The 27189-nt window shown below is 46.0% G+C and overlaps 1 protein-coding gene across 4 annotated transcripts in view; it reads left to right on the top strand.

Annotated features, from left to right (window-relative positions):
- Nucleotides 1–27189, top strand: part of SPTBN2 (spectrin beta, non-erythrocytic 2) — a 206739-nt gene that overhangs the window by 79860 nt on the left and 99690 nt on the right. For all 4 annotated transcript variants that reach the window (XM_066582517.1, XM_066582519.1, XM_066582520.1 and 1 more), the window contains exon 2: nucleotides 18534–18685. In XM_066582517.1, the coding sequence (XP_066438614.1) occupies nucleotides 18534–18685 (152 nt within the window). The remainder of the gene's footprint in view (nucleotides 1–18533; nucleotides 18686–27189) is intronic.

Genomic DNA, 27189 nt, shown 5'->3' with positions numbered 1-27189 from the left:
TCCACAAACAGCTCAAACTGGGGGTTCTGCAGGGGCTTGTCTGTGACATGCGCGAACCCAGCCGTTTCCTGGGCCATGAGGGCCACACAGTCATGCTGCTTTTTGGTGTCAAATGCCTCCTGCTCGTCAGTCAGGGAGTTGTAATACAACTGATCCCCTGTACTTACTCCCCCATTTGAATCTACGTCACCTAATGGAAGTAAGGTGGCTGGATTCAAGGTGGTGCACCTTTGGAATGAGATGTTCGAGGAGGAATGTACTGCGAATTCCATTTTTATCTGTCTTGCAAGAGACAGATGACGACGGCTTACCTGAGTCAGGATACCATGTATGTCATGTGGGGTATAGACCACCATGGTGTTATCTAGTACAATGTCAGAACCTTTGTCCAGTACTGCCTGAACTGCTAGAACCGCTCGGACGCATGATGGAGACCCTCTAGCCACCGCGTCAAGATGGGCACTGTAGTATGCTACAGGTCGCTTTTGGTCACCATGCATTTGTGTCAGTACAGCGGTGGCGTGTCCCGCCATCTCAGTCACGTACATTTGGAAAGGTTTGTCATAGTCTGGCAGCCCCAGTGCGGGTGCACTGGTTATCTGTACTTTCAGCTGATGGAAGGCTGACTCGGCCTGCGGGGTCAGGGCAAATGGCCGTGAACCCAAACAGTCGTACAGAGGCTGCATGGTCATGGAGGCAGAGCGTATCCATGGCCGACAGTATGAGACCAGTCCCAAGAAGGTACGCAACTGAGCATGGGAGGTGGAAAGTTGCATGTCACTTACCACCTTTGTGTGTTCCGGCGTCAGGTGCTTAGTACCCGGACCTAGGCAATGGCCCAGGAACACTACGTGGGACCTGCAGAACTGAAGTTTCTCTTTGCTGGCTTTGCAGCTACTCTACTCTGATGGAGGAAACACAAAAGGCTTAGTCATGCATTGAGGAAACTATTTGGGTCAGGAGCACACAAAAGTAAGTCATCAACATATTACAAGAGGGCGGTGCCCTCGGGAATTGGCCAGGCGTCTAATACCAGCTTCATGCATCTGGTGAACTGGGTTTGGGCTATTCTGTACCCCTTGTGGCAGCACTGTCCAACAGTACTGCTTTCCTCTGAAAGTAAATGCAAACAAATACTGACAATCGGGCTGGCCCTTTATACCCTTTTTCTTGACGGGGAACAAAGGGGTATTGGCTGGGGAGACACATTCCTTGAGGGCTTTAAGTTGACATAAAGAAGAGACTGTGTCTGCAATTACATCTTCCTGGGCATGTGCCAGGAGGTACTGACGGACCATGGGGGCTTTTTCCCCTTCTTTTAGGTAAAACATTACCGGTGGGACTGACAATCTGCCGAGGTCCGTCTGACTGGTAGCCCAAAGGCTCAAAGGAACGACACTAAGAGCTTGTTCCTCTGCGTGCGTAAGAGTGAAGACGGGGAGAGGTGTAGCTAGGTCTGCTGCCATCCGACAGAAGGTCGGGTGACTTTCAGACCCGGGGTGTATACGAGCCTCACCGGACGGGTGAAGTTCGATACAACATCCCAAGGGTCCCATCACGTCAGTTCCCAATATGCTTTCAGGACCTTCCAGCACAAGGAAGCGCGTGAGCCATCGCGACCCTTTAGCGTCTTTTCTTTACTGGAAAAAAAGAGGGGTGTTCGCTGGAGAACGTATCTCACGCAAATCCCCCATCGGAACCAAGTCTCCCACTTGTTCCCCAATCAGCATTTTTCTTGTGGGAAACTAAAGGGATACTGTTTGACCCAGGGGTGTGTATCCTGGCTTCAGATTTACCATCATAGGGAGTATATTCAATTTCCCTATGTCTGTCTTGGAGGTGGCTTACTATTTGTCAGGACCTGTGGAAAGCTGAGTTTCTGCAGTAGCTGTCAAGACAAACACATGAGCCGGATCCACGAAGAGAGCAGTTAGTTTACAAAACTCTTCTGAACTGTCACCTGAGGTCTCAACCCGTACCGATCCATCTGGTGAGAATTTGATGGATGCAGATAGGGCTTGTAAGATATCAGTACAAATAGCAGAGACATGAATTACAACAAGGCAGAATAATCCACAAACCTCTATCCACATTGGAATATGATATTCTCTAAGCAAATTCATTATTAATCTGATCCTGCCTGCAATGTCTCATCAAATTTGAGAGGAAGAAAAAACAAAACTTTTCCTAACTGCCCAAGCTTCTCACCCCCCTCCTTTGTGCACAAGAGAGGGATGAAACATTACGTACTTTTACATCATCTAGCTCCACCCCTTCGATACTGGCAGTTTGCGTGTTTCTCCTACAGAACATTCTCTCAGAGACAGTACAGTACTAACAGCATTTAGCAGTGATACAGACGTCCAACCAATCACAGAACTGACATTTACCCAAAAAGCAAAAATATACCTTAAAATCCCTATATGTTTTCTATTTTTAAGACCGTATAATTCACGTAATTCATTACAAGTTTCTTATTTCATCAACGTTTGTCTTCCTTCCTTCTAGGACCCTGAATTTTATCTCTCTCTGAAACAGAATAATAGCTAAGAGTTTAGAAAGCAGCCAGAACATTCAGACTTTAAACAACATTAATCATTAGTAATTACAAGAGGTATATTTCTCTGAGGATATGAAACACAGACGGCAGGGAATAGTTAAACACATAGAAAAGACAACATGCTAAGCGCTTCTAACAGCGCAACATTTTCCGCATTTTTAACCCTTGTATTCTTAAAAGCCCCCACAGATGTGAGTGGGGTATAACTTTCTTACACTTGTATGAAGGAGACTAAGACGTACAACAAAGATTAGATTACATAACATCAAGACATACAAGACAAACAATAGTGGTTATTTGTCACATAATTGTCCACAGATTCTGCATGAACTTGCTTTATGTCCCAAAGGAACACAAACTAAAAGGATTCCCTTTCTCTGATAACCCATTACTGCCGTATCTACACTTGCCTCAATCCATCTGTCTAGCATACTTTTATCCAACCTTTTGACTATCTCTGAATCTTTCCCAAACTTGCTGGTCTAAGACTTCATTCCCAAAGTTTTAAACACCTGCTTTTCTCAAGAACTTACTACATTCTCTCCCCACGGCTAACTTGCTTTCTCTGTCTTTTGCTATTTTTCTAGCTGTTTTCCATATAGGCACACTCCTTGCCCTGTACGTTTCCCATATTGTCTGTTCTTAGAGCCCTCTTATCCCTTCCCTGACTCTATTTTTCCTCTTTTACAAAAGAAGATTTCCCCAAGAGTTACTATTTAAAGTTAGTCCTGTTCTACCTAGGCTTCTCGCAACCCAAAAGTTGTACCTGTATAGAGGTCAGTAGGGGGATTCCAGGGCTCACTACTGCCCCTTTAGACTCTTTCTGCAAACCTGTTCCAATGCTAAGGGTCTAATGCTATACCCTGCCTGCTCTAACAATTTAGTACATATACTTTATAGGCTTGCCTACAAATGTCCTTCCCTTCCCCTTCTCTCATGGATTTACCTCTTGATTTACCACTATCACACAGTGTTGAGGATGCACACAGCTTCCTCTGGTAAATCTGGCGGTCCCACAGACCTTTTAGTCCCTTCTGCCAGGTCCACGGCTGGCAGGACACTTATTTGCACTATGGACTTGTTCCTTTGTTTTTACCTCAATCACACAGTATAAGGATGCCCACAGCTTCTTTCGGGTAAATCAGGCTAGTCCCTTCTGCCAGGTCCGCGGCTGGCAGGAATTCTATTTGCAATCTCTTTCCTTCTTACGGGGATGGGGGGGGGGGGACCACGGCTTGCCTTTATACGCAGCTTTAGTAATCTTATAACAAATTACAGCTAACATTATGAGTCCGGCAGTTAAAGCAAGAATAAAGACAGGAATTAGGTCCTACCTGATAATTCCTTTTCTTGAAGTCATCCTGACAGCATACACCTGGAGGTTGTCCGCTGGACACCTGTTGGGACAGGAAGCGGGAAAACACAAAAGGTAACTCCCACCACCGGCTCACCAGTGTATACCAAATGACTACAGTGACCCTTTGCTTAACCAATAATTTTTTTAATACAGAAATCATAGTACAATACGTTACTTCACGTAAAAATAACTCAAGGGGAGGGAAAAGCCCCTATGCTGTCAGGATGACTTCAAGAAAAGGAATTATCAGGTAGGACCTAATTCCTGTCTTCCCCTCGTCATCCTGACAGCATACACCTGGAGAAGTGCCAACAACCAAGGGCTTTAGGGAGGGACCACTGTCTGTAGCACCTTCCGCCCAAAGGCCATATCACGGCTTGCCCCCAGGTCCAGGCGATAGTGTTTAGTGAAGTTATGAGTGCTCGACCATGTGGCGGCCGTGCAGATCTGGTCGGTTGTCGCCTGGGCTCTCTCCGCCCAGGAACAGGCGACCACCCTAGTGGAATGGGCTCTAACGTTGCCCGGGAGTGGCATCCCCTGGGATCTGTACGCCTCTTCTATGGCCCTACTGACCCAACGCGCTAAGGAGTCTTTAGTAGCGGCCCCTCCTCTGCGTGGACCCTGAAATTGAATAAAAAGGTTGTTAGACTTCCTGAAGGAATGTGTGACCTCCAAATACTTCAGGATTGCTCGTCTAACATCTAGATTATGGAACCTCTGTTCCGTGGTGTTACGGGGTTCCTGGCAGAAGGAGGGAAGGACTCTGCGCTGTTCTCTGTGGAAGTCTGTGAGAACTTTAGGTTGGAAAAAGGGGTCAGGCCTGAACTCTATTTTATCCGGGAAGATGCTCATATACGGAGTCCTAATAGAGAGGGATTGGATCTCCCCAATCCGTCTAGCGGATGTGATGGCGACGAGAAAAGCTACCTTATAGGAGAGGATCTTAACTGATAGATCTTCCAGGGGCTCAAATGGGTGTGCGCAGAGGGCCTGTAAAACTAGGTTCAGGTCCCACGGGGGCATGGTTTCCCTTACGAAGGGGTGGAGTCTGACTGTCCCTTTAAGATATTTCCTAATTAGCCTATGGTCGCCTAAGGGGGAGTCAAAGAAGGCTCCAAGGGCGGCCACCTGGACCTTAAGGGTACTAGGTCTTAGCCCCATATCTAATCCATCCTGTAGGAACTCCAATATCTTGTTAATGTCAGGCTGTTGGAGGTCATGGATACTATGCCCCAACCACCTAGAGAAGGTATCCCAAACCCTAGTGTATATATCTCTGGTGGATCTTTTGAGGTTCTCACATAAAGTAGTGGTTACCCTCCCTGATAGGCCCTGGCTCAGGTATTTTACCCGCTCAGCTTCCAGGCCGCCAGTCTGAACTGTCGGACCTTTGGGCATATCAGAGGACCCTGCTGAAGGAGGTCGTCTCTCTGCGGCAGATGTAGAGGATCCTGTGTCGAGAGAGCGGCCAGGAGTGGGAACCAGGGTCTCTTGGGCCAGAATGGGGCTACCAGGATAACGGAGCCTGGGGACCCCTGAATTTTCCTTAGGACCAGAGGGATCAGGGGGATGGGTGGGAAGGCGTATGCAAGGTCCCAATCCCAAGCCTGGGACAGTGCGTCTATTCGCAGGGAGCCCCCATCTGCTCCCCTGGAAAAAAAACGGGGACACTTGGTGTTCTCCCGAGAGGCGAGCAAGTCCACCTTTGGTGTCCCCCATCTTTCTATAATTAGCTGGAATGCGTGTGGATGTAGAGTCCACTCCCCCGGATCTATCTTCCTGCGGCTGAGATGGTCTGCCATGGAGTTCCCTGGGCCCCTTACGTGGAACGCTGTGACGGAAGGTGTCCGCTGCTCTATCCACCCGAGAACTTTCACCGCCAGGTCTTGGAGTCGGGGTTTCCGCGTGGATCCCTGGTGGCGAATGAGGGACGCAGTTGTTACATTATCCAAAAAGATCTTAATGTGTCTACCCCTGATCTCTGCCTCGAGGCCCTGAATGGCCTTCCAGACAGCGCAAAGTTCTTTGTAGTTGGAGGACTGAGTAGCTTCCTCCCGGTTCCAGCCCCCTTGGACGTAATGATGGCCTAAGTGGGCCGCCCAGCCAGTTGCACTCGCGTCGGTAAAGATGGATACTGGGGATGCGGAGTACCAAACCGTGGCTCTGGCAAGGTTGGTAATGGACATCCACCACTCCAAGGAGGACTTTATCTTGTGGGAAAGGACGACTATCTGATCCAGGGAAGCGGGTGATTTATCCCAGTTGCTTAGGATGAAGTCCTGGAGGGTTCTACAATGTAATTGGGCCCAATGGACTACCCCGATGCAGGATGTCATGAGGCCGAGGACCCTCATGCCTCTCCTAAGGGAGACTTTAGTGGCGAGAGAAAGTGTCCAACACTCGTCCTGGATCGCTTTTTGCCTTTCTAGGGGAAGGGATGAACACTGGCGGTGTGAATCCAGAATCACTCCCAGGAATTTTTTCTTTTGTTCGGGCAGGAGACTAGATTTAACGGTGTTGATGATCCAGCCCAGTGATTCGAACAGACGGAGTGTGAGATTGACCTGGAACCGGAGTTCTGAGGTTGATCCTGCTATGATCAGGAAATCATCGAGGTACGGGACGATCAACTCCTTGTTAGTCCTTAGTGCCGCCACCATCTCTAACACCAGTTTGGAGAACACCCGGGGTGTGGAGGAAATCCCGAACAGCAGGCACGTAAACTGGAAGTGAGAGACTGACCCATCAATCACCAGGGCAAATCGCAGAAACTGCTGGAAATCTGTGTGTATAGGGACATGGTAGTAGGAGTCCTTTAATTCCACAGTGGCCATGACGCTATATGCTGCGATTAAGGGGATTGCTAACCGCACCGATTCCATTTTAAACCTTTGATATGAGATAGATTTATTTAGGAGTTTCAAATTAATGATGGTTCTATAAGACCCCTTGGGTTTTTTAACGAGAAACATGGGGAAGTAGCACCCCTTGAACCGTTCTTCTGTGGGAACCCGAGTGATGGCCCCTAGGGACAACAGCTCCTGCACCCCCAACTGGAGGGCCTGAGCTGACGAGGGGGACTGGCAGGGGGTGACCGCGAACCTCCGGGGAGGAGAGGAGGAAACTTCGATTTTATAGCCTTCCGAGACTAGGCGTAAGGCCCAGGGATTGGAGGTCACCTCATTCCATTTAAGGGCGAACCCCATCAGCCTACCCCCTACTTGCAGGGTCTTGGCGGGCGGATTCTCACCCTTTTAACCTTTGGGATAGGACCAGCGTCCAGTTTTCCCTTTTCCCTTGTATGTTCTAGAGGGAATAAAGGATGGAGGGTAGGAGGAGGAAGGCCGCTTGAAGGACTTCTCCATTGGTAGTCCCTGGCTTTTATCTGATGCCTTCTCCAGGAGGGTATCCAAGGAAGGCCCAAAGATTCTATGTCCCTGGAAGGGCAGGGAACAGAGCCTGTTCTTTGATGCGTTATCCCCTGCCCAGGCCTTAACCCAGACGGCCCGCCTGGCTGTGTTAGAGAGGGCTGCTGAACGGGCCCCGAACCTCACCGACTCCATAGAGGCGTCTGCCAGAAAGCCGGTTGCTTGTTGTAGGAGGGGAAGGCTGTTGGAGATGTCTTCCCTAGAGCCCCTCTGAGAGATCAGCGTCTGAAGTTGGTCCAACCAGACCGTCATAGACCTTGCCACAGATGTGGCCGTGATGTTAGCTTTAACGGTCAGGGCCGCCATCTCCCAGGCCTTTTTCATCGCTGCATCCACTTTGGTATCTAGTGGATCCCGCAGTTGGGAAATGTCCTCAAAGGGGAGGGCTGCTTTCTTTGCTTGTAAGGGTTTCCACGCACTTAGAGCTGAATTACTGTTTTTTTTGTTGTTTTGTTTTTTTTAACGGCCATTATGTAACAATTTTATTTATAGCATTAATATTTAAGTTTTAGTGTACATTTTGTGACTTCCTTATTCTGTCACAAAGGTCTCACTCTCACGTTGGGGGTGGGTGGGTGGGCGGAGGGGGTGGAGTGGTCCAGTAGAAAAAGTAGGGCCCTAAGGCCTCATGTCCACGGGGAAAATCAGGCCCGCTACAGATTCTCCATGGAGAATCCGTAGCGGGTCCCTCCTGCCCCACGGACATGAGGCATTAAATCAGAATAAACTTACCTGCAGCGGACCATGCGTGTCTTCCTTCCTTCGCGGCCGGATCTTCTTTCTTCGGCCCGGCGGATGTGCTCGGCACGCCGGCTGCGTGCCGCGCGCATGCGCCGGGAACATCCGCCGGGCTGAAGAAAGAAGATCCTGCCACGAAGGAAGGAAGACCTGCATAGCCCGGAGCAGGTGGGTTTAATTCAGGCGCGGGTCTCCTGCGGATCTGGACGCTTCATCATAGACTTCAATAGAAGCCTGTGGGAGCCGTCCCCGCGGGAGACCCGCACCTAAATGGAGCATGTCCATTTTTTTTTCATGCTCCAGGATTTTTAAAATTTACTTTTATTCACCATCCGCAGGTATTTATCTACCCGCGGGTGGTCAATGCATCCTTATAGGGTGCGGATCTGCGTGCGGGTGATCCGCTGCAGATTTAAAATCTTCTTTTCCCCGTGGACATGAGGCCTAAAGGTCGCCGATGCATAGAGGTGTCATCCATATAAATCATTTAAAGTTCTTGAGCCCCACTCCCATGTCACTTCTAATATTGGTGTTACACAGTTTATGCCTAATATCATGTGCTCATTTCATGTAGTAACTTATTGTGTAAAATGTGCTGTAATTCTAGTTTAGTGTGGAGAATCTTGGATATCAATTGTAATGTACAGTTTTTAGGTGCTCTACATTAATTAAAACAGGGCTGTGGAGCGGATAGATATATAGCATAGATAAGACGCCAGATATAAGTACATTTTCTGCAGTACAGATGTAAATGAGTGTGTGGGAAAAAAAAGATGGAAATGTGGCTTACTGACTTTACAGCAGTGAATTAAAGGCAGGTAAGAAAAATGACCTTTCCCTCCCCATGGCCACAGGCACGCACTGATTCCACTGCAGGATTCAGCAGTGGAATCCGTGCATGCAAGTGTACATGAGGCCTAAGTGTTCCCTTACCATCTCTCTGCTTATAGATGGCCTGCATTGTTTTATTCCCCCAATAGCACAGAGAAGATCCGTTGATGTTACATTTACTTCCTAAGAGAAAACCGAAAAATAGGAATTTGAAAGTTCGGCCTTTTCAACGTTATTTTTAACCAACTCACCATTTTCATCCTTTTAACACCCTATAGCAGTGTTCCCCAACTCCAGTCCTCAGGGACCACCAACAGGTCAGGTTTTCAGGATTTCCTCAGTGTTGCACAAGTGATGCAATTATTATCAGTGCCTTGGACATTGCCACAGGTGTTCTTACCATAGGATATCCTGAAAACATGACCTGTTGGTGGTCCCTGTGGAATGGAGTTGGGGAACCCTGCCCTATAGCATCTCAGACTTTTTTGTTCCAAGCCTCAATTCATTATTAGCATTAACTCCTTCCAGTAATGGAATACTCGTTCCAATGATGCTCGCTGCTGTGCTGTTACATAGGAGCGAGTATCACTGGCATTGCTCACAGTGCTGCCAGAATGGAGGTGGAGCGGCCAGTGAGTGGTCTCCCCCGGCCTAACTCCACTCACAGTAAACGGTCATTCAGAAGTGAAAAATTGCTGTGTAAATTGAACAACTGAACAAGTCTCATTCAGTTGCTGCATGCATTTACACGGGATGATTATCGTTCACACTCCCGCTGGAATTTGAACGATTTTGAAGGATACTCTCTGCTGCATGTGCATAGAAATAACCTAATTAGAGTGGACACTAGCGAAGTACTGAGAAGTGTAGATGTGATTTAAGTGGCTAAAACGCAGTAAGCAATCGCTCACTACTAACTTTAGGCTGCATCTTTGCGTCTCTTTTTCTTTTTCTCCTCCCATAAACTCTAGTGATCAGTATGACTCCTCACACGTCTACTCTTCCTGTTTTGCCCTAGTGTCATCTCTGGTAACACAGATCACCTCACTTTTCTTTACCACATGTAAATGTAATTTTAGGTAAATCAAATAAATTGGCCATTTTGCTGGTTCCCACACAGATATCATATAAGCACATGTTGTTTGAAAAATTAGTGACCATTTAACCCCTTGAGTGGCACGCCCGGAAAATTTCCGGGGACGAGCTCCACTGCTCATAGCAACATAGCCCGGAAGATTTCCGGGCTATGTATCACTATGGGAGCTGCAGAGCACAGTGCCACAAGCTGTGACATTGTGCTCTGCCTGCACAGACCCACACAGAGCAGTGCAAGGGCTTTGAAAAACAAGCAGAAGATATTGCCGACATGTCGGCAATGTCCTGCTTTGTTTCAAGTTGCCATAGAGACCATCGGCTTGTCAGAAACAAGCCAATGGTCTCTGTGGCAGGGAGAGCTTGGTGCTTGTCTGTCAGAGGACAGCTAGGTACCAGCTCCTACAGCAGAGATCAGAGAAAACCTCCGATCTCTGCTGTGTTAACCCTTTACATGCTGCAGTCTATGTGACTGCAGCATGTAAAGGGTTGTCACTGCAGCATGTAAAGGGCTGTCACCATCGGACCCCCGGAATGTGATCAGGGGTCCTGATGGATCCCTGTGGAAGTCCCCTAAAGGGACAAAAAAAAAAAATTAAAAAAAAAAAAAAAAAAAAAATTATTAAAAAAATAAAAAAAACACTTGTCTCCCTTTACTTTGTAAAAAATCAAAAATACAATCACACATGTGGTATCCATGCGTCGTAATGACCCAGAGAAGGAAGTTAATACATTATTAAAACCCCTTAATGACATGGCCCCTTTTTTTCTTTTTTCTCCATTTCTTTTTTTCCTCCCCCCTGTTTAAAAAATCACAACTTGTCCTGCAAAAAACAAGCCCTCATATGTCAATGGAAAAATGAAAAAGTTATGGCTCTTGAGACGCAACTGCAAAACTAGTTGAAATTCAATGATTAGACCATTTTAAAAAACCTGCCCTTGTGGGCACGACAGGGTGGTAGGAAACCTGCCACTCAAGGGGTTAAAGGGGTTGTCCCGCGCTGAAACGGGTTTTTTTTTTTTTCCAATAGGCCCCCCGTTCGGCGCGAGACAAACCCAATGCATGGGTTAAAAAAAAAAACCGTTTAGTACTTACCCGAATCCCCGCGCTGCGGCGACTTCTTCCTTACCTTAGCAAGATGGCCGCCGGGATCTTCACCCACGATGCACCGCGGGTCTTCTCCCATGGTGCACCGTGGGCTCTGTGCGGTCCATTGCCGATTCCAGCCTCCTGATTGGCTGGAATCGGCACACGTGACGGGGCGGAGCTACGTGAACCAGCTCTCCGGCACAAGCGGCCCCATTCAACAGGGAGAAGACCGGACTGCGCAAGCGCGTCTAATCGGGCGATTAGACGCTGAAATTAGACGGCACCATGGAGACGAGGACGCTAGCAACGGAACAGGTAAGTGAATAACTTCTGTATGGCTAATAATTAATGCACAATGTATATTACAAAGTGCATTAATATGGCCATACAGAAGTGTATAACCCCACTTGCTTTCGCGGGACAACCCCTTTAAGTTCATTAAGGTCAAAACTAGCCTGGCCCTCTGGCGGCGAGCTTCACTTTTATCACCTGCTGACTTTGTTTAGCGTCCCTATAAAAACTGTATTTCTGTTTTTTATATGCATAGCCTTCCTGAGTCATTAATGTCTATAAAGAGGCGCAGCATAAAAACCCGTCAGGCAGGACATTACAAAAAGCAAGGGCATTAGAATCTGAATCTATTCTGACACGGATGCCATGTCTGAATGTGTCCTTATAGCAAAAACCTACTTTGTCACTGTGTTTTCTTACTATAGCTGTTTTTTCCTTTTTGGCACTGACCTCAATAGTTTTTGTTTCTTTAGTTACTTTGGCTCCTCTCTCTGTATAGGAGAGTAGACTCGGGTCATTCGCTTTCTGTACGTTCTTAGAAGCACCTCATGTGTAGAACAAGTTTGAAGGAATAATGAGTGAAATGATTGGAGCTGCTCACCTGTGGCTCCTAAATATTATAGGCAGAGTTGCTGTCTGTATTTCTCTACATTCGTCACCTCTAATTACCAATCGTAATCTCTCTGCATATATCCGCCTGTATTTCCCTACATTTGTCACCTTTAATTACCAATCATTGTAATCTCTCTGCATATATCCGCCTGTATTTATGCAGGGAGTACTGGCTGTTTGTGTGATGTCATCTTTGATTATTAGTTGATGTTTGTCCACCCCTTGTGACTTTTCTCCTTGCTGCCACTATAAACAGTGTTACCTAACAAGTTTCTAGGAGCCTTCTGGTCTCATATTCCACTCCTTCCCCCATGGCCTCTCCCTGTGAAATGAGACATGTGATTTGTCCGTGGAACCTGTATTTCTGGTTTTCAGAATAACTGAGTAGCTGATGCAATTTGAGGCGGTAAATTAGGGATAGGGCTAGTTTGTAATGGCAATGTCCTCTTTAGCTTAAAGGGGTTGTCCCGCGAAAGCAAGTGGGTCTATACACTTCTGTATGGCCATATTAATGCACTTTGTAATGTACATTGTGCATTAATTATGAGCCATACAGAAGTTATCAGAAGTTATTCACTTACCTGTTCCGTTGCTAGCGTCCTCGTCTCCATGGTGCCGTCTAATTTTCAGCGTCTAATCGCCAGATTAGACGCGCATGCGCAGTACGGTCTTCTCCTTTTGTGAATGGGGCCGCTCGTGCCGGAGAGCGGCTCCTTGTAGCTCCGCTCCGTCACGTGCCGATTCCAGCCAATCAGGAGGCTGGAATCGGCAATGGACCGCACAGAAGCCCTGCGGTCCACCGAGGGAGAAGATCCCGGCGGCCATCTTCAGCAGGTAAGTAAGAAGTCACCGGAGCGCGGGGATTCAGGTAAGCACTGTGCGGTTTTCTTGTTTAACCAGTGCATCGGGTTTGTCTCGCGCCGAACGGGGGGGGGGGGGGGGGGCAATTAAAAAAAAAAAACCCGTTTCGGCGCGGGACAACCCCTTTAAGGTGCCACTTGTACTGTGATCAAGATGTCATCACAAAACTGGAGTGTGGGTTTTCTAAGGGCTGTCATATTTCAGGTCACAAGTGGTTGACTTTACTTTCTTTTTTTTTTTTTTTCAAATCAGATTTTTATTAAAGTTTTTGCAATTGTACAGGGGTAACAAGCGACACAACATGTAACAAACACTCATTGGTGAAGAGAGTACAAATGCGCCAATACCGACTACCTCCTACTCAACTACTCAGTCTGCGGTAGGCGTTGTATTACATCATCTGCAGCTGTACTAGAGGAGTCTAGGTATGAAGCCGTAGATCAAATGCTTCTCTATTTTCTCTCTCTTACCAGACAAATGGCATAGATAAACTCAAAAGTCAACATCTGTGGGGTGTGAGGGAAGGGGAAAAAAGGGGGGGGGGAGAGGGGGAGGGAAAGGGGAAGAGGGCAAAATATGCTGTGGAGGACCTAAAAGCAGGGAAGGGGGGGAGCGGGTGTACCTCGTCTCATTAGTCCCACACCGTTATGAGCCGCACCTCACGCCATGGCGCCCAGGTTACAATAAACTTGTCATAGGTGTTATTCGACCAGCTGTGTAATTCTTCCAATGAGTATAGGTTGTCAACTCTCTCTCTCCATTGACCCAACGTTGGAGGTACATTTTGTAGCCAAAGGCGGGGGATTAGGGATTTAGCTGTATCCAGAAGCAGAGCAATCAATTTATTTCTTATAGGATGGAAATGCTTATGCGGTCTCCATAGTAGGACTAAGTCAGAGGAGATGAAAATATTTGGTGCAATCTTCTGGATGATTTTATCCACGCCCCTACAGAAGGGAGTCAGAACCGGGCATGACCACCAAATGTGTAGGTACGTCCCCACATCGTTCTTACATCTCCAGCAAGTTTCTTGGGTGGAGAGTTTATGTTCAAATAACCATTGTGGGGTCCGATACCACCTTACAAGCAGTTAATAGTGTGCCTCCTGGGCTATGACGCAAGGGGTTAGACCAAATGAGGTATTTAGGATCGATTTAGTCTCCTCTGCTGTTAGATGAATACCCAACTCCGGTCGCCTGCAGACGAGCGGGTCGGATCCGGCAGCGAGAATTCTCGCCGCGCGATCCGACCCGAGCGCCTGCAGGGACGAGCGCGTACTCACCCGCGCCTGGCGGCCCCGGCTCTTTCATGTGCCGGCTGCCGCGCAGACCGGAGCCGGCGGCCGGGTGAGTGCGTGCCCCGCAGAAAATTAGGACATGCCGCAGTTTGTTTGCCGCGCGGCCAAACCGCGGCCGTCTGCATAGGAGTGCGTATTGTAATGCACTCCTATGCAAACTGTCAGCGGCGGAAATCCCGCGGGAAATCCCGCGGCGGGATTTCCGCTCGTGTGCAGGCGGCCTCCTTCTCCCACGAAGTGAGGAAGGCTGGTTTGTAAGGCTGGTGCGGGGAGATAAAGTTTTTACGTAGAGAGGAAATTCTCTTTTGGGAGGCTTTGTTTTCCAACCAAGCCTTTTCAAAAGGTGTAGATGGTCTAGTGGATTTGTGTATGTTGAGAAATACTCTAAATGTGCCAGTCATTTGGGCTATCTCTAAAAAGGAGTTCTCCGCCGGCAGTAGTTTTTGAAGGATGTTGGTAGGGTCTAGATGAGCGAGGGATTGTAGCTTTGCTATATAGAGTGATTTGAAATTCCTCCACACGGGGCAGCATCTTGACTCAGATGGGGATTCAGTATTTTAGTGATGGAGGACATTTGACTTTACTTTCTAACACAATTCCTGGCTATAGGCATAAGATCACCCAAACCACTGTAATGTGATTTCTCTAGACCTAGACTCTGAATCCATAAGAAAGGGTAGGCTCACATGAGCTTAATTTTATTGCGTATTATGACTGCATAATACACAGTGAATGGAGTCCATGAAAGTACATTGATTTTCATTGATCCATTCATACTTGCGTATATTCATTGCGTGCAATACACGCAAAAAAAAGAATGCAGTACCTTCTATCCTATTATTACACATGATGAAGCCCTATTGTTCTCTGTGGGTGCCTAATAAATGTCTCGCTAAGAATGAGCCCTAGCACAATTACGTTGACGCAAAAATAAAAAAGTTATTGCGCACAGAAGATGGCGGCTGAAAATAATTTTAAAAAATTAAATGTCTTTAAAAAAAAAAATAGTACAGCAAAAAAAACCTATACAAGTTTAGTATTATAGTAATTGTACTGACCCATAGAATAAAGTTATCATGTCATTTTTGTTGCAGTTTGCGCGTCGTAGAAACAAGATGCACTGAAAGATGGCGGAATGTCTCCCCCCCCCCCCCCCCCCCCCCATTTTACTCCACTTAGAATTTTTTTAAATGTTCTTCAGTACATTATGTGGTACATTAAATAGTACAATTGAAAAATGCAACTTGTCCTGCAAAAAAACAAGCCCCTATACAGCTACATTGGTGGATAAATAAAGGAGTTATGATGTTTTAAAGGGAGGGGGGGTGGAGAGAAAAAAATAAAATGGGGGGGGGGGGGGGGGGAGAAAGTGCAGCGTAATTACCTAGCCAAAGTGGTCAAAGGAAGGACAAGTGGTGATCCGACATAAGATCACATTCTCTTCAGTGCTTTGGTTTTCTTTCCCCTTCTTGCATGACTAGGAGGACAAAGGTTTTGCCAGAGTAGATGAATTCTAATCATCAACAGAGCCAAAATGCTGTATCCAAGTATTTCTTGTAAGCCAGAAACCAAGTAAATAATTAAATTAAGGGCTCCTGTCCACGGGCGATTGTTTTATTTTTTTAATTTTTTTATTTTTTTTCCCCCCTGCGTTCCCTGTGGCGATTATCCGGTCGCGGGGAATGCAGTGAACACCCCCGCCCTGTCCACGAGCGGAGTATCATTGTGATTCTCCGCTCGCACCCGGCAATTTGCAGCATGCTACGAATTGCCGCGATTCTCCGCAGTGAGCCTATCTGTCAGATAGGCTCACTGCAGAGATTCATCTGCTGGCCCCTTCTCCCAGGCGGTGGCTCCCGCGGTGGAGATCCACTGCGGAATTTCGCAACCCTGTGGACAGACTTTCTGCAGAACAGTCATTGAAAGCCACGAGATCCATTACAATAGCCATATTTTTTTTAAAGGAGATGTCCCGCGCCGAAACGGGTTTTTTTTTTTTTAAACCCCCCCCCCCGTTCGGCGCGAGACAACCCCAATGCAGGGGTTAAAAAAACCACCCGCACAGCGCTTACCTGAATCCCGGCGGTCCGGCGTCTTCATACTCACCTGCTGAAGATGGCCGCCGGGATCCTCTGTCTTCGTGGACCGCAGCTCTTCTGTGCGGTCCACTGCCGATTCCAGCCTCCTGATTGGCTGGAATCGGCACGTGACGGGGCGGAGCTACACGGAGCTACACGGAGCCCCATAGAGAAGAGGAGAAGACCCGGACTGCGCAAGCGCGGCTAATTTGGCCATCGGAGGGCGAAAATTAGTCGGCACCATGGAGACGAGGACGCCAGCAACGGAGCAGGTAAGTATAAAACTTTTTATAACTTCTGTATGGCTCATAATTAATGCACAATGTACATTACAAAGTGCATTATTATGGCCATACAGAAGTGTATAGACCCACTTGCTGCCTCGGGACATCTCCTTTAAGTCTTTTCTTGCAAGAATTGAAACTAAAATAAAGTTTTTAAAAATTGGTAAGGTATACTATTACAGAGTGAAGCTCTACAATTTATATTTCCTTTAATTCGGACACCTTTCATAGTGTACCATAAGTGAAGCAGTATGCTGTGGTTTGTACCTCTACAGTGCTGCTCACCTTTATGGTAAATTCACACATCGAAATCAGAGGCAGAAAAATCTGACTGAGATTTCGAGGAAAAATTTGCTTCAGAAATCCATGCATATATATTTTTTTGCCGCAAACGTTGGCCTCCACTATTACAATGGATAGTCTATTTGGAATCTGTATCACGAAGTGAGGAGTCATTTCAAATCCACGCTATAAAATTCAGCGGTGTGGAAACTACCATGCTGACTTCCTATTGAAATCAATAGCAGGCAGTTTTTCGCTGTATTTTGGTGGATTAGCCATGAATCTGCAGCAGAATCCTCAAATGAAAAAAAACAAACAACATTTATTCACCCAAAATTGGTGATCACATGGCAACGCTGCTCGGGTCCCTCTATACCAGACCTGGGCAAAGCACGGCCCGCGGGCCACATCCGGCCCGCTGAATAGCTCGGACCGGCCCGCAAAGAGTGTCCTGGTGACTCACCAATGAGTCCGGTGCCCATGTCCACGGGGAAAATCGGGCCCGCTACGGATTCTACATGTAGAATCTGCAGCGGGTCCCTCCTGCCCCGTGGACATGAGCGCTGAAAATACAAATAAATCACAATAAACTCACCTCCCATCCGCTCCATTTCTTCTCTTCGCGGCGGCGTCATCTTCTCTCGTCGCGGCCGGATCTTCATTCTTCGGCTCGGCGGATGTGCACGATGACGTCGGTGACGTGCCCCGCGCATGCGCCGGGCCGAAGCAAAATGATCCGGCCGCGGCTGAGAGAGGATGGCGCGGCGCCGAAGAGAAGAACCGGAGCGGGTAAGTAAAATGTGATTTTTGTGTCCCGCGGATCCGGACGGCTTCCATAGGCTTCAATAGAAGCCCGCGGGAGCCGTCCCCGCGGGAGACCCGCATGAAAATGGAGCATGGTCCAGATTTTTTCATGCTCCATTTTTTTTTAAATCACTTTTATTGACGATCCGCGGGTATTTATCTACCCGCGGGTGGTCAATGCATCCCTATGGGGTGCGGATCCGCGCGCGGGAGAAGAGTTAAAATCCGCTGCGGATTTTAATTCTTCTTTTCCCCGTGGACATGAGCCCTAAGTGATGCCACTGTAACTTCTGAGTGGAGATGGGAGTGCTCCTTACCGCTCCCCTCTCCATTGGCAGACACGGGGGCTGCGCCGTAAAACGGGGTGAAACACCGGGTGTTCACCGCGCCGTATTACAGCGCCATTCATTTTCAATGGCGGCCGTATTCTGGCTGCAAATCGGGCGGCTGGAATACGGCCCCATTAAGGCAATGTGCATGGAGCCTTCGTATGTTGGTCTGGCCCTCTAAAACCATTCCAATTTCTCATGTGGCCCCATGGGAAAATTAATTGCCCACCCCTGCTCTACACGCACCCTCAATTACATGAGCAACTGTTTTTTACAAGGAAAGAAACAACAAAATCTATATCAACACATGTTTTGGTGCAGATTTGCTGCTGCAGAACTTGTGAAATCTTGTTGGATTGCTGTAAAAGTCTCTTCAGCAATTTTACTAAATGTAATTCTGCTGTGAAATTCTACAGAGAAAAAAGCACATGTAAAATTGCTTAATTAGCTTATTATTCAAACTGTGAGAATGTTCCAACGCCTGCCTTGTGCCATGAGCAAAATACAGGAGTCGTTTATAAATCAAAATTTTTATTATTTTTCCTTCTAAGAACTTTTTATATTTTAATAGTTGTTTATTCCTTTTTATGTCTTTCTAGATGAACGTGAAGCAGTCCAAAAGAAAACCTTTACAAAATGGGTGAACTCTCACCTTGCACGGGTCACTTGTAGGATTTCTGATCTGTACAATGACCTGCGAGATGGAAGAATGCTAATCCGACTGTTGGAAGTGCTCTCTGGAGAACAGCTGGTGAGTGTAACAGCTATATCACTTCACAGTAACCAAGAGTAAACGGTCATTTATATGGGACAATTATTGTGCAAAATTCGTTCAAAAGAATGAAAATGATTGATAATCGTTATGTCTAAATGCAAATCCATCGTTTTACTGTTCGTTTACTTTTTGTTCGTCCCTCACTTTCACCTAGCATAAAAATCAACTGTGGATCGCTCAGTTCTCGCTGCATGTAAACACATAGAATGTGAAGCACTGAGTGAGACCTGAACGATACTCGGCAGTGATCTGCCTGTCTAAATGCTCTGCATGAGCACTAACCACTAATGGTGACGTCACGCGCTCGTGCAGAACGTTTAACAGACAGTCCCATGTAAATGGGGCATTAGTAAGATGTAGTGTTAGGTGTCATTTTTGAAACCGGTTTCCTACAGTGCTGTTCACTGTTTAGATTTTCCGAACGTTATGGCCATGTCTTCTATCTTCAAATTCAAATGTAGATTATGCACTATACTTACATAGGCTTATGGCAAGTTTTTTCAGTTTTGCCTCATTAGGCAACCAAATGTAAGTAGAGATTATGGCCTATTCAGGTAGATTTGTATAAAAGTGTTAGGAAAGTGGGATGATCACCCCTATTGGGGCTGTAACTGTGACTATATTACTGTCTCTCAGCTTCCCCTGGAAAGTATAATACACATTACCAAGGTATTGAAAGGCAGCGGGTTAGTGATTCGTTTATGTACATGTACTGGAGCCTTTATTTTTTTCTGTATTTTGGCGTTAATTGCTATTTGCAATCTTACATGGTAAGGCAAAGCAAAGAAATCCCAGCACTATGCCTATTCAGTACTGCTACAGGTGTGAAACTTTGTGAACAGATTTCAGAAACCCATTACACTTCGCCAAAGAAATAGCTGTCTTTATACAAGGATGGGCCAAGAGCAGCAGCATGAGAGCCAATCTGTGTTAGCGCTACCCTCAACGATGTCCTTATGCTCTCATAGGGCATGGGTGTGAAGATTTAGGCTAGAGTTATATGGAGAGTTTGACTGTCACAGGGTTACGTGACCAAAGATCACTGTATAGCCCTGCACCCTCGCACTGCCATTGAAGTCCATGGGGTTGCAGGATGCAAAATATCCATCGAGGTTGGATTCTTTTGTACCCTGCTTATCGTAGTCAAGGCCACCTGTGACTCAGGCTTATTCACACTAGCGCATAAACAGCGCATTTTTATCGCCGACCAATATACGGGACCATCTAAACTCTTGGTTTCCAATGAATCAGTTCACAGGGGCGAATATACTGCACATAAATAGGTTGAACCGTGAAAATTAGAACATACGTGACCAAAATACGCGCCGACGCATATATACAACGGGCAAAAAGATACTTCTGGAACTACCTTTTACCCGATATACGGCGGCGGCTCCCATAGACTCCTATGGGAGCTGGACAAAGAAAGGTAGGGGGAGGCATTTTAGCAGTGTCCAACACTGCGAAAAGCTTACAGGTGCTTCTATATAGGCATTTGATGGCACCTCGCGGATTTTGGCAGAGCGAGGGTTTTCCAGGGTGCGACAAATTTTTTTGCTAAAAAAACGTTCCCAGTTGTGTTACTGGGCGAGAAATCGCTCGCCATAAGCGTGGGAAAAGGCCATTCATGCAATTTTATGGCGCGGCTGTGAAAACGTATAAATGCATACGGCCGTGTGAAAGAGCCCTCAAGCTGAGACCCCATTGACTTTAACAGCCGTGCAAGGTCGCAGAGCTACACAGCAATCTTTGGTAATGCAACCCCTGTTGCAGCCAAAGCCACTATGTAGCATTAGTCTTTGTGAAGCATTCAGAAACAAACAGAAATATTGGTCATTATGTTTTGTTACTTACAGAGACAATTGACATTTTTTTATTCATTTGTAGCAGTGGGAGTGCAGGCATATTGATTGTCACTTTTAAGTTAGGTTCTCAGCAACCAATGGTAAACTGAGACTTTGCTATTGATTGAACATGCTGAGAAAATTATTGTTTTTTTATATGTATAGCCAGCTCTAGCTTCAGATTTGTTTCCTATATAACTTGCATGTGTTGCTCAGTAATCTTTAATTATCATGTAGCATGCACTTAAATTTTGCGTAGTTTGCGGTTGTTCTTTTCTTTGGTGGGCGCCTTGCTTTACTTATTAGGAGAGCTTTAAACTAGAACAACTCGCCATAATTTTTGAAAATTCCTGAAGAACAGGAGAAGTCCCAGAAGATTGGAAAAGGGCAAATGTTGTCCCTATTTTCAAAAAAAGGGAAGAAGGTCAATCCAGGAAACTACAGGCCTGTGAGGCTGACTTCTATGTTGGGAAAGATCTTTGAACAAATTATTAAACAGCATGTATGCAAGTACTTAGATGAAAATGGAGAGCCAGCATGGGTTTGTAACAAACAAGTCATGCCAGACTAAGCTAATTTCCTTCTATGATAGTATCGCTGACCTGGGGTGATCAGGGAAATGCGATGGATATAGTTTTTCTTGACCTTGGTAAAGCATTTGACAAAGTATCTCATACTAGACTTATTGAAAAAAAATTCAAAAAGACCAAATATGGGATTGACAAGGCAACTGTTAGGCCTCATGTCCACTAGCAATCGCGGATTCTGCTGTGGATTTCCGCTGCGGAATCCACATTCAATTTTGCCCACAGGGAATTATTGGCCATCCGCGGTCACTTAAATTGAATTTTGCACCCGTGGATGGCATTTTAATTGATTTGCGTTTTTCACGAGCGGGAGAAAAAACGCGGCATGCTCCATTTTACCACGGATTACGATAGCAATGGGTGCGGATAGCCGCATGGAAAAAAAAAAACATTTAAAGCAAATCCACAGCAGATTCTGCGCGGATTGTATTTTTCTAGTGGACATGAGGCCTTAGGTGGATTCACAACTAGCTGAGTGATCGTATTCAAAGAGTGGTCATAAATGCTGCACATGCAAGTGGAGGAATGTATCAAGTGGGGTACCACAAGGCTCTGTCCTAGGCCCAGTGTTGTATAACATTTTTATAAATGATCTGGAGGAGGGAATTGATGGGAAACTGATCATATTTGCTGACGACACAAAGCTAGGAGGGATAGCTAACACTAGGGAAGAGAGAGAGTATACAAAAGATCTCTCTCTGTCTGTCTCTTTGTCTCTGTCTACAACACGAGGGTCAGCAGCAAATAAGGCATCCAAAATAGGTTGAACAGGTCGTCTGCAGCGCCCACTGTGGTCTAGATCCAAATTAGACCACCAGAAATACAGTGTGAAGAAAGTTGATGTAGGCAGCAGTTGCGGTGCAAATACAAAACGGTTTTTATTCCTCCCAAAATGTGACGTTTCGACTCAATGAGTCTTTGTCAAATACATTTGACAAAGACTCATTGAGTCGAAACGTCACATTTTGGGAGGAATAAAAACCGTTTTGTATTTGCACCGCAACTGCTGCCTACATCAACTTTCTTCTTTGTCTCTGTCTGTCTCTCTCGTCCAAGTGGAAGAATGTATCAAGTGGGGTAACACAAGGCTCTGTCCTAGGCCCAGTGTTCAACATTTTTGGGGGAGGGAGGATGGAATTGATGGGAAATTGATCAAAGGAGGGATAGCTAACTCTAGGGGAAGAGAGAGTATTCAAAAAGATCTAGAAACAGATCTACTAACAAATTAGTATTTAACAAGGAGAAATGCAAAGTCCTACATCTGGCCAAGAAAAATGAAAAAAGCACATAACGAATGGAATTAGGCTAAGCAGCAGCACATGTGAAAAAGACTTGGGTATACTAATAGATCATAGACTGAACATGAGTCAACAATGTGATGCAGCAGTCAAAAAGGCAAACACAATTCTGGGATGTATTAAGAGAAGCATAGTGTCTAGATCACGTGACAGGCTCACCATGGAGAATCGCGGGTAAACGCAGCATGCTGCGATTTAAATCCTGTGAGCGGAGAATTGGTGTGATTCTCTGCTCGTGGACAGCGGGGCTGTGTTCCCATATTAGTCTATGGAAAGCGTTTACTGTGTTTCCCACGGCCGGATTATCGCCGCGAGAAACGCAGTGAAAAATCGCCCATTGACAGGCAGCCTTAGTCAGACCTCATCTGGAATACTGTGTCCAGTTCTGGGCACCCCACTTTAAAAAATACATAGACAAACTGGTGCAAGTTCAGAGAAGAGTTACCAGAATGGTGAGCAGTCTGCAAATCATGTCCTATGTGGAACAGTTAACTGCTTAATGACACAGCCCTTTTTTTTCCTTCTATTTATCTATGGATGTCGCTGAATGAGGGCTTGTTTCAATGGTGTTATTTAATTTACCATATAATGTACAGAAAAACTTTTAAAAAATTCCAAGTGGAGTAAACTGGAAAAAATGACATTCCGCCATCTTTCAGTGTGTCTTGTTTCTATAGCACACAAACTGCAACAAGAATGACAATTTTATTCTATGGGTCAGTACGATTACTACAATACCAAACTTGTATAGGTTTTGTTTTTTTTTTTGTTTTTTGCTGTACTACTTTATATTTTTTCAAAGACATTTAATTTTCTTAAATTATTCTCTGCCACCATCTTCTGCACGCAATAACTTTTTAATTTTTCCATTGATTTAGTTTGCGAGGGCTCATTTTTTACGAAACCTCCTGTAGTTTACTTTGGTACCATTTTGGAATACATGCGACTTTTTAATTGCCTTTTATTGCATTTTTTTCTGGAAGACAGGTTGACTGAAGTGCATTTCTGGCATATATATATATATATATATATATATATATATATATATATAATATTTTTTTTTTTTTTTTCTGACGACGTTCATCATGCAGGGTAAATAATGCGCTACTTTGATAGATCGGACTTTTACAAATGCGGTGATGCCAAATATGTATTTTTGTCTTATGATTTAGATTTTTTTATTATAGATATAGCAAAAAGGGGGGTAATTTAATCTTCTAATACTTTTTTTTTCACAATTAGTAAAATTTATTGATCTTATTTTTACTAACCCCCCCCCCCCCTCCATTTAACAACTAGACTGCAATCTGACAGGCAGTCTATCAGGCCACCGCATGGGGACGGCTTGATAGGCAGACTGCTAAGGCAGCCCTGTGGCCTTTCATGACACCCACACGTCTCCCTGCGATCTCATCGCGTGGGCGCTGTACGGGACCCCTGAGCATCGTTAGTGGGATTTAAATGTCGCTGTCAGAATTGACAGCGGCATTTAAAGGGTTAATGGCCACAAACGACCGCGCGGCTAATTGCAGCTAGTGCCCACGGGTGTCAGCTGTGATTAACAGCTGACGCCCGCGCTGTATAAAGAGAGAGATCGCCGCACAATCTCTTTTCATACATACCCCAATGCTGCATGACTTAAATGTACGTCATATAGCGGGAAGGAGTTAAAGGATCTGGGAATGTTTAGCTTGCAAAAAAAAAGGCTGAGAGGAGACTTAATAGCTGTCTACAAATATTTGAAGTGCTGTGACAGTGCGGAGAGATCAGCCCTATTCTCATTTGCATAAGGAAAGACTAGAAGCAATGGGAGGAGACACAAATTAGATATTGGAAAAAAAAACTTTCTGACAGGGAGGGTGATAAATGAGTGGAGCAGGTTATCACAGGAGGTGGCGAGTTCTCCTTCAATGGAAGTGTTCAAACAAAGGCTGGACAAATATCTGTCTGGGATGATTTAGTGAATCCTGCACTGAGCGCGCTCCCTCTGTGAACCCTTTCCCTGCCACGATCTACTTAGATCGCGGGAGGGAAGGGGTTAACAGCAGGTGGGTGCATCTCCGATGCCCCCTGCTGTCGCAGCGGGACGCCGGCTACTAGTGACAGCCGGCTACCGCTGCGGGATAGCGCGAGATCTGCTATGATCTTGCGCTATCCCCATGACGTAAGGGTACGTCATTTTACGGGAAGTACCCCGCTCTCATGACGTACCCTTACGTCATAGGGCTGGAAGGGGTTAAACACGCATCCCGTTGCTTGTAATGCCTTTTTCTTTCATGCCTGAGATGGAAATCGAACGATCTACGTCCGGGAGGCATAACTGTCGACGATGCTCGCACGCTTGCCACCTATCGTAGGATAAATGTACTATGCCAGAAACCGTCGCAGGAGTGTACTCAACAACTTCTCAAAGTTTCATGGCGATCGGATGAATGGTGTAGTAATGCATAAAGGACAAACAGACAGACAATCATTTTTATATATATATAGATGTGGATTCACTAGAGCAATACATTCTTGATATCACAGAATGCGATATATATCCATGGTGAAACAAAGTCCTTTGTGTCATTGTTTAGAGACATGGGTTCAAATATTACAGGAGGAAGAAATTAAGTATGTCATAGCTATAGAAACAATGTAGTGTGTCTGTGAACGTTAGAGCAATATTCCCTGGGAAGTATCCCAGAAAAAAGCAATCGGCAAACTAGTAAAGGTACCCTTTTACATGGAGCATTTTATCCCTGCAAACTGCGAATTTAGGCAAAAGTCATCCTATGTACACGTAGCTGCAGACAGAGTTGTGCGAGAAATCGCTCATTTTTCAGAGTCGCTTGGTTCTTAGCAAACACCAAAGGACTGTTGGGCCATGTAAACAGGAGCCACTCAATATTCAAGTGGCTCTTGCTTACTTTGAATGGAGGCAGGTGACGAGAACGATTCCCTGCTGCTCCATCTCCATTTACTTGAACAACTATCTCTCCTATCTAAAGAATAGGAGCTCGTAGAATGGCTGTTGGATGCCTACACCACCCAAAGTCCCAAATAAGGATACACAAACACAAAGTCTCTCTGACCATGCTAAGGCCCACCTCACACAGGGCGTTTTGTACAGCGTTTAGCGCTGCATTTTCAGCCCAGCGCTAAACGCTGAACAAGGCTCCCATTCATATTAATGGGGCTGCTCACACAGGGCTGAAAACACAGCGCCTTCCAATGCTGCGCTTTGACAGCGATGCATGTTCTATTTTTGGGCGTTTTCAGCCCTGCGTCGCCTATTGAAATGAATGGGCAGCGGTTTCAGCACTGCTGAAAACGCAGCAACACTTGGTGCCCCTTTTTTGGCAGCGTTAACCGCTCACCGATTTTCGGGGGGAGGACTTGCAATAGAAGCCCTACCCCGAAAATCAGTCCCAGCTAGGCTAGATAGGGAAAAAAAGAAAATAGCCCTATATGTCACATTAAAAAAAAAACGTAGCAAAAATAATTTTGGTAGCTGAAGGTAAAAAAAAAGTAGGGCAGTAAAACTATCACATGGTTAAAATCCTTAAAAAGTGTCTGGTCCTTAAGGTACAAAACAGTCTAGTCCTTAAGGGGTTAAAGAACTGACTTGGAGATAGAAAGCAGAGGGTGGTTATAAATGGATCGTACTCTGATTGGGACACCGTTGCTAGTGTGGTACCACAGGGTTCAGTACTAGTCCCTATTTTGTTTAATATATTTATCAACGACCTGATAAAGGGGCTGCACAGTAAAATATTGATATTTGCAGATGATATGAAATTATACAAGATAATTAATACAAAGGAGGACAATGTACAGCTGCAAACTGACCTAGATAAACTGGGGGCTTGGGCAGAAAAATGGCATATGAGGTTGAATACTGATGAATGTAAGGTTATGCACATGGGCAGGAGAAACGGATGTCACCAATATACACTAAATGGGGATCTGCTAGGGAAAAGTGAGATGGAAAAAGACCTGGGGGTACTAGTGGACTATAGATTTAACTGGAGCAATTAATGCCAGTTAGCTGCTGCAAAAGCAAATAAAGTCTTGGGGTGGATTAAAAGAGGTATAGGGATGGGAACATTATTCTTCCACTATATAAAGCACTTGTTAGGCTTGTCATGGAATACTGTGTACAGTTCTGGACACTGGTGCTCAGGAAAGATATTGCAGTGCTTGAGGAGGTTCAAAGAAGGGCAACTAAATTAATAAACTGAATGGGAGGACTGGAAGGTATTATTGTATCTTATCACCACTGGAAGTTGGGGGTGGTGACAGGATGTAGAATGCTTGACAAGGGCGTTCACGCCCCCAGTAGCTAATTGGCCGATGTGGCTGCTCACTACGTTACTGTGGGGCTGCCGCATTAGGAATCGCTCTGCTCTCAGTCTGTGTCCTCCAATCTTCTCTGACGAAGGCCTGCCGCACTGTTACTTAGCAAGCCGCGGAGCATCTCCCCTGCCGATCTGCTCCCTCACAGATCCGCTTGCAGCTACTTGGCCCTCACAACTGCATCGTCCAGGGCATGCCCCCTTGTCTCTCATTTGCACCTCACAGCTCCGTTCTGGCCGGCGGTTCTCTGCTGCTGTGGGTTCTGACAGCTCCGTCCCTCCCCACCCCACTCAGTGTGTGTTGGGGTGAGCTCCACAGGGCCACTGTGCGCAGTCTGATCCGGCTGTCAACAGGCGCCGCAGCCAGTCACAATTCTGCAGTGTACCCCAATAACGAGGCAAACCAGAATG

Source organism: Eleutherodactylus coqui, chromosome 11, assembly GCF_035609145.1.
Source record: "Eleutherodactylus coqui strain aEleCoq1 chromosome 11, aEleCoq1.hap1, whole genome shotgun sequence".
Classification (NCBI taxonomy): domain Eukaryota; kingdom Metazoa; phylum Chordata; class Amphibia; order Anura; family Eleutherodactylidae; genus Eleutherodactylus; species Eleutherodactylus coqui.
Note: the sequence above shows the minus strand (reverse complement) of the source record. Positions and strands in the feature narration are given on the sequence as shown.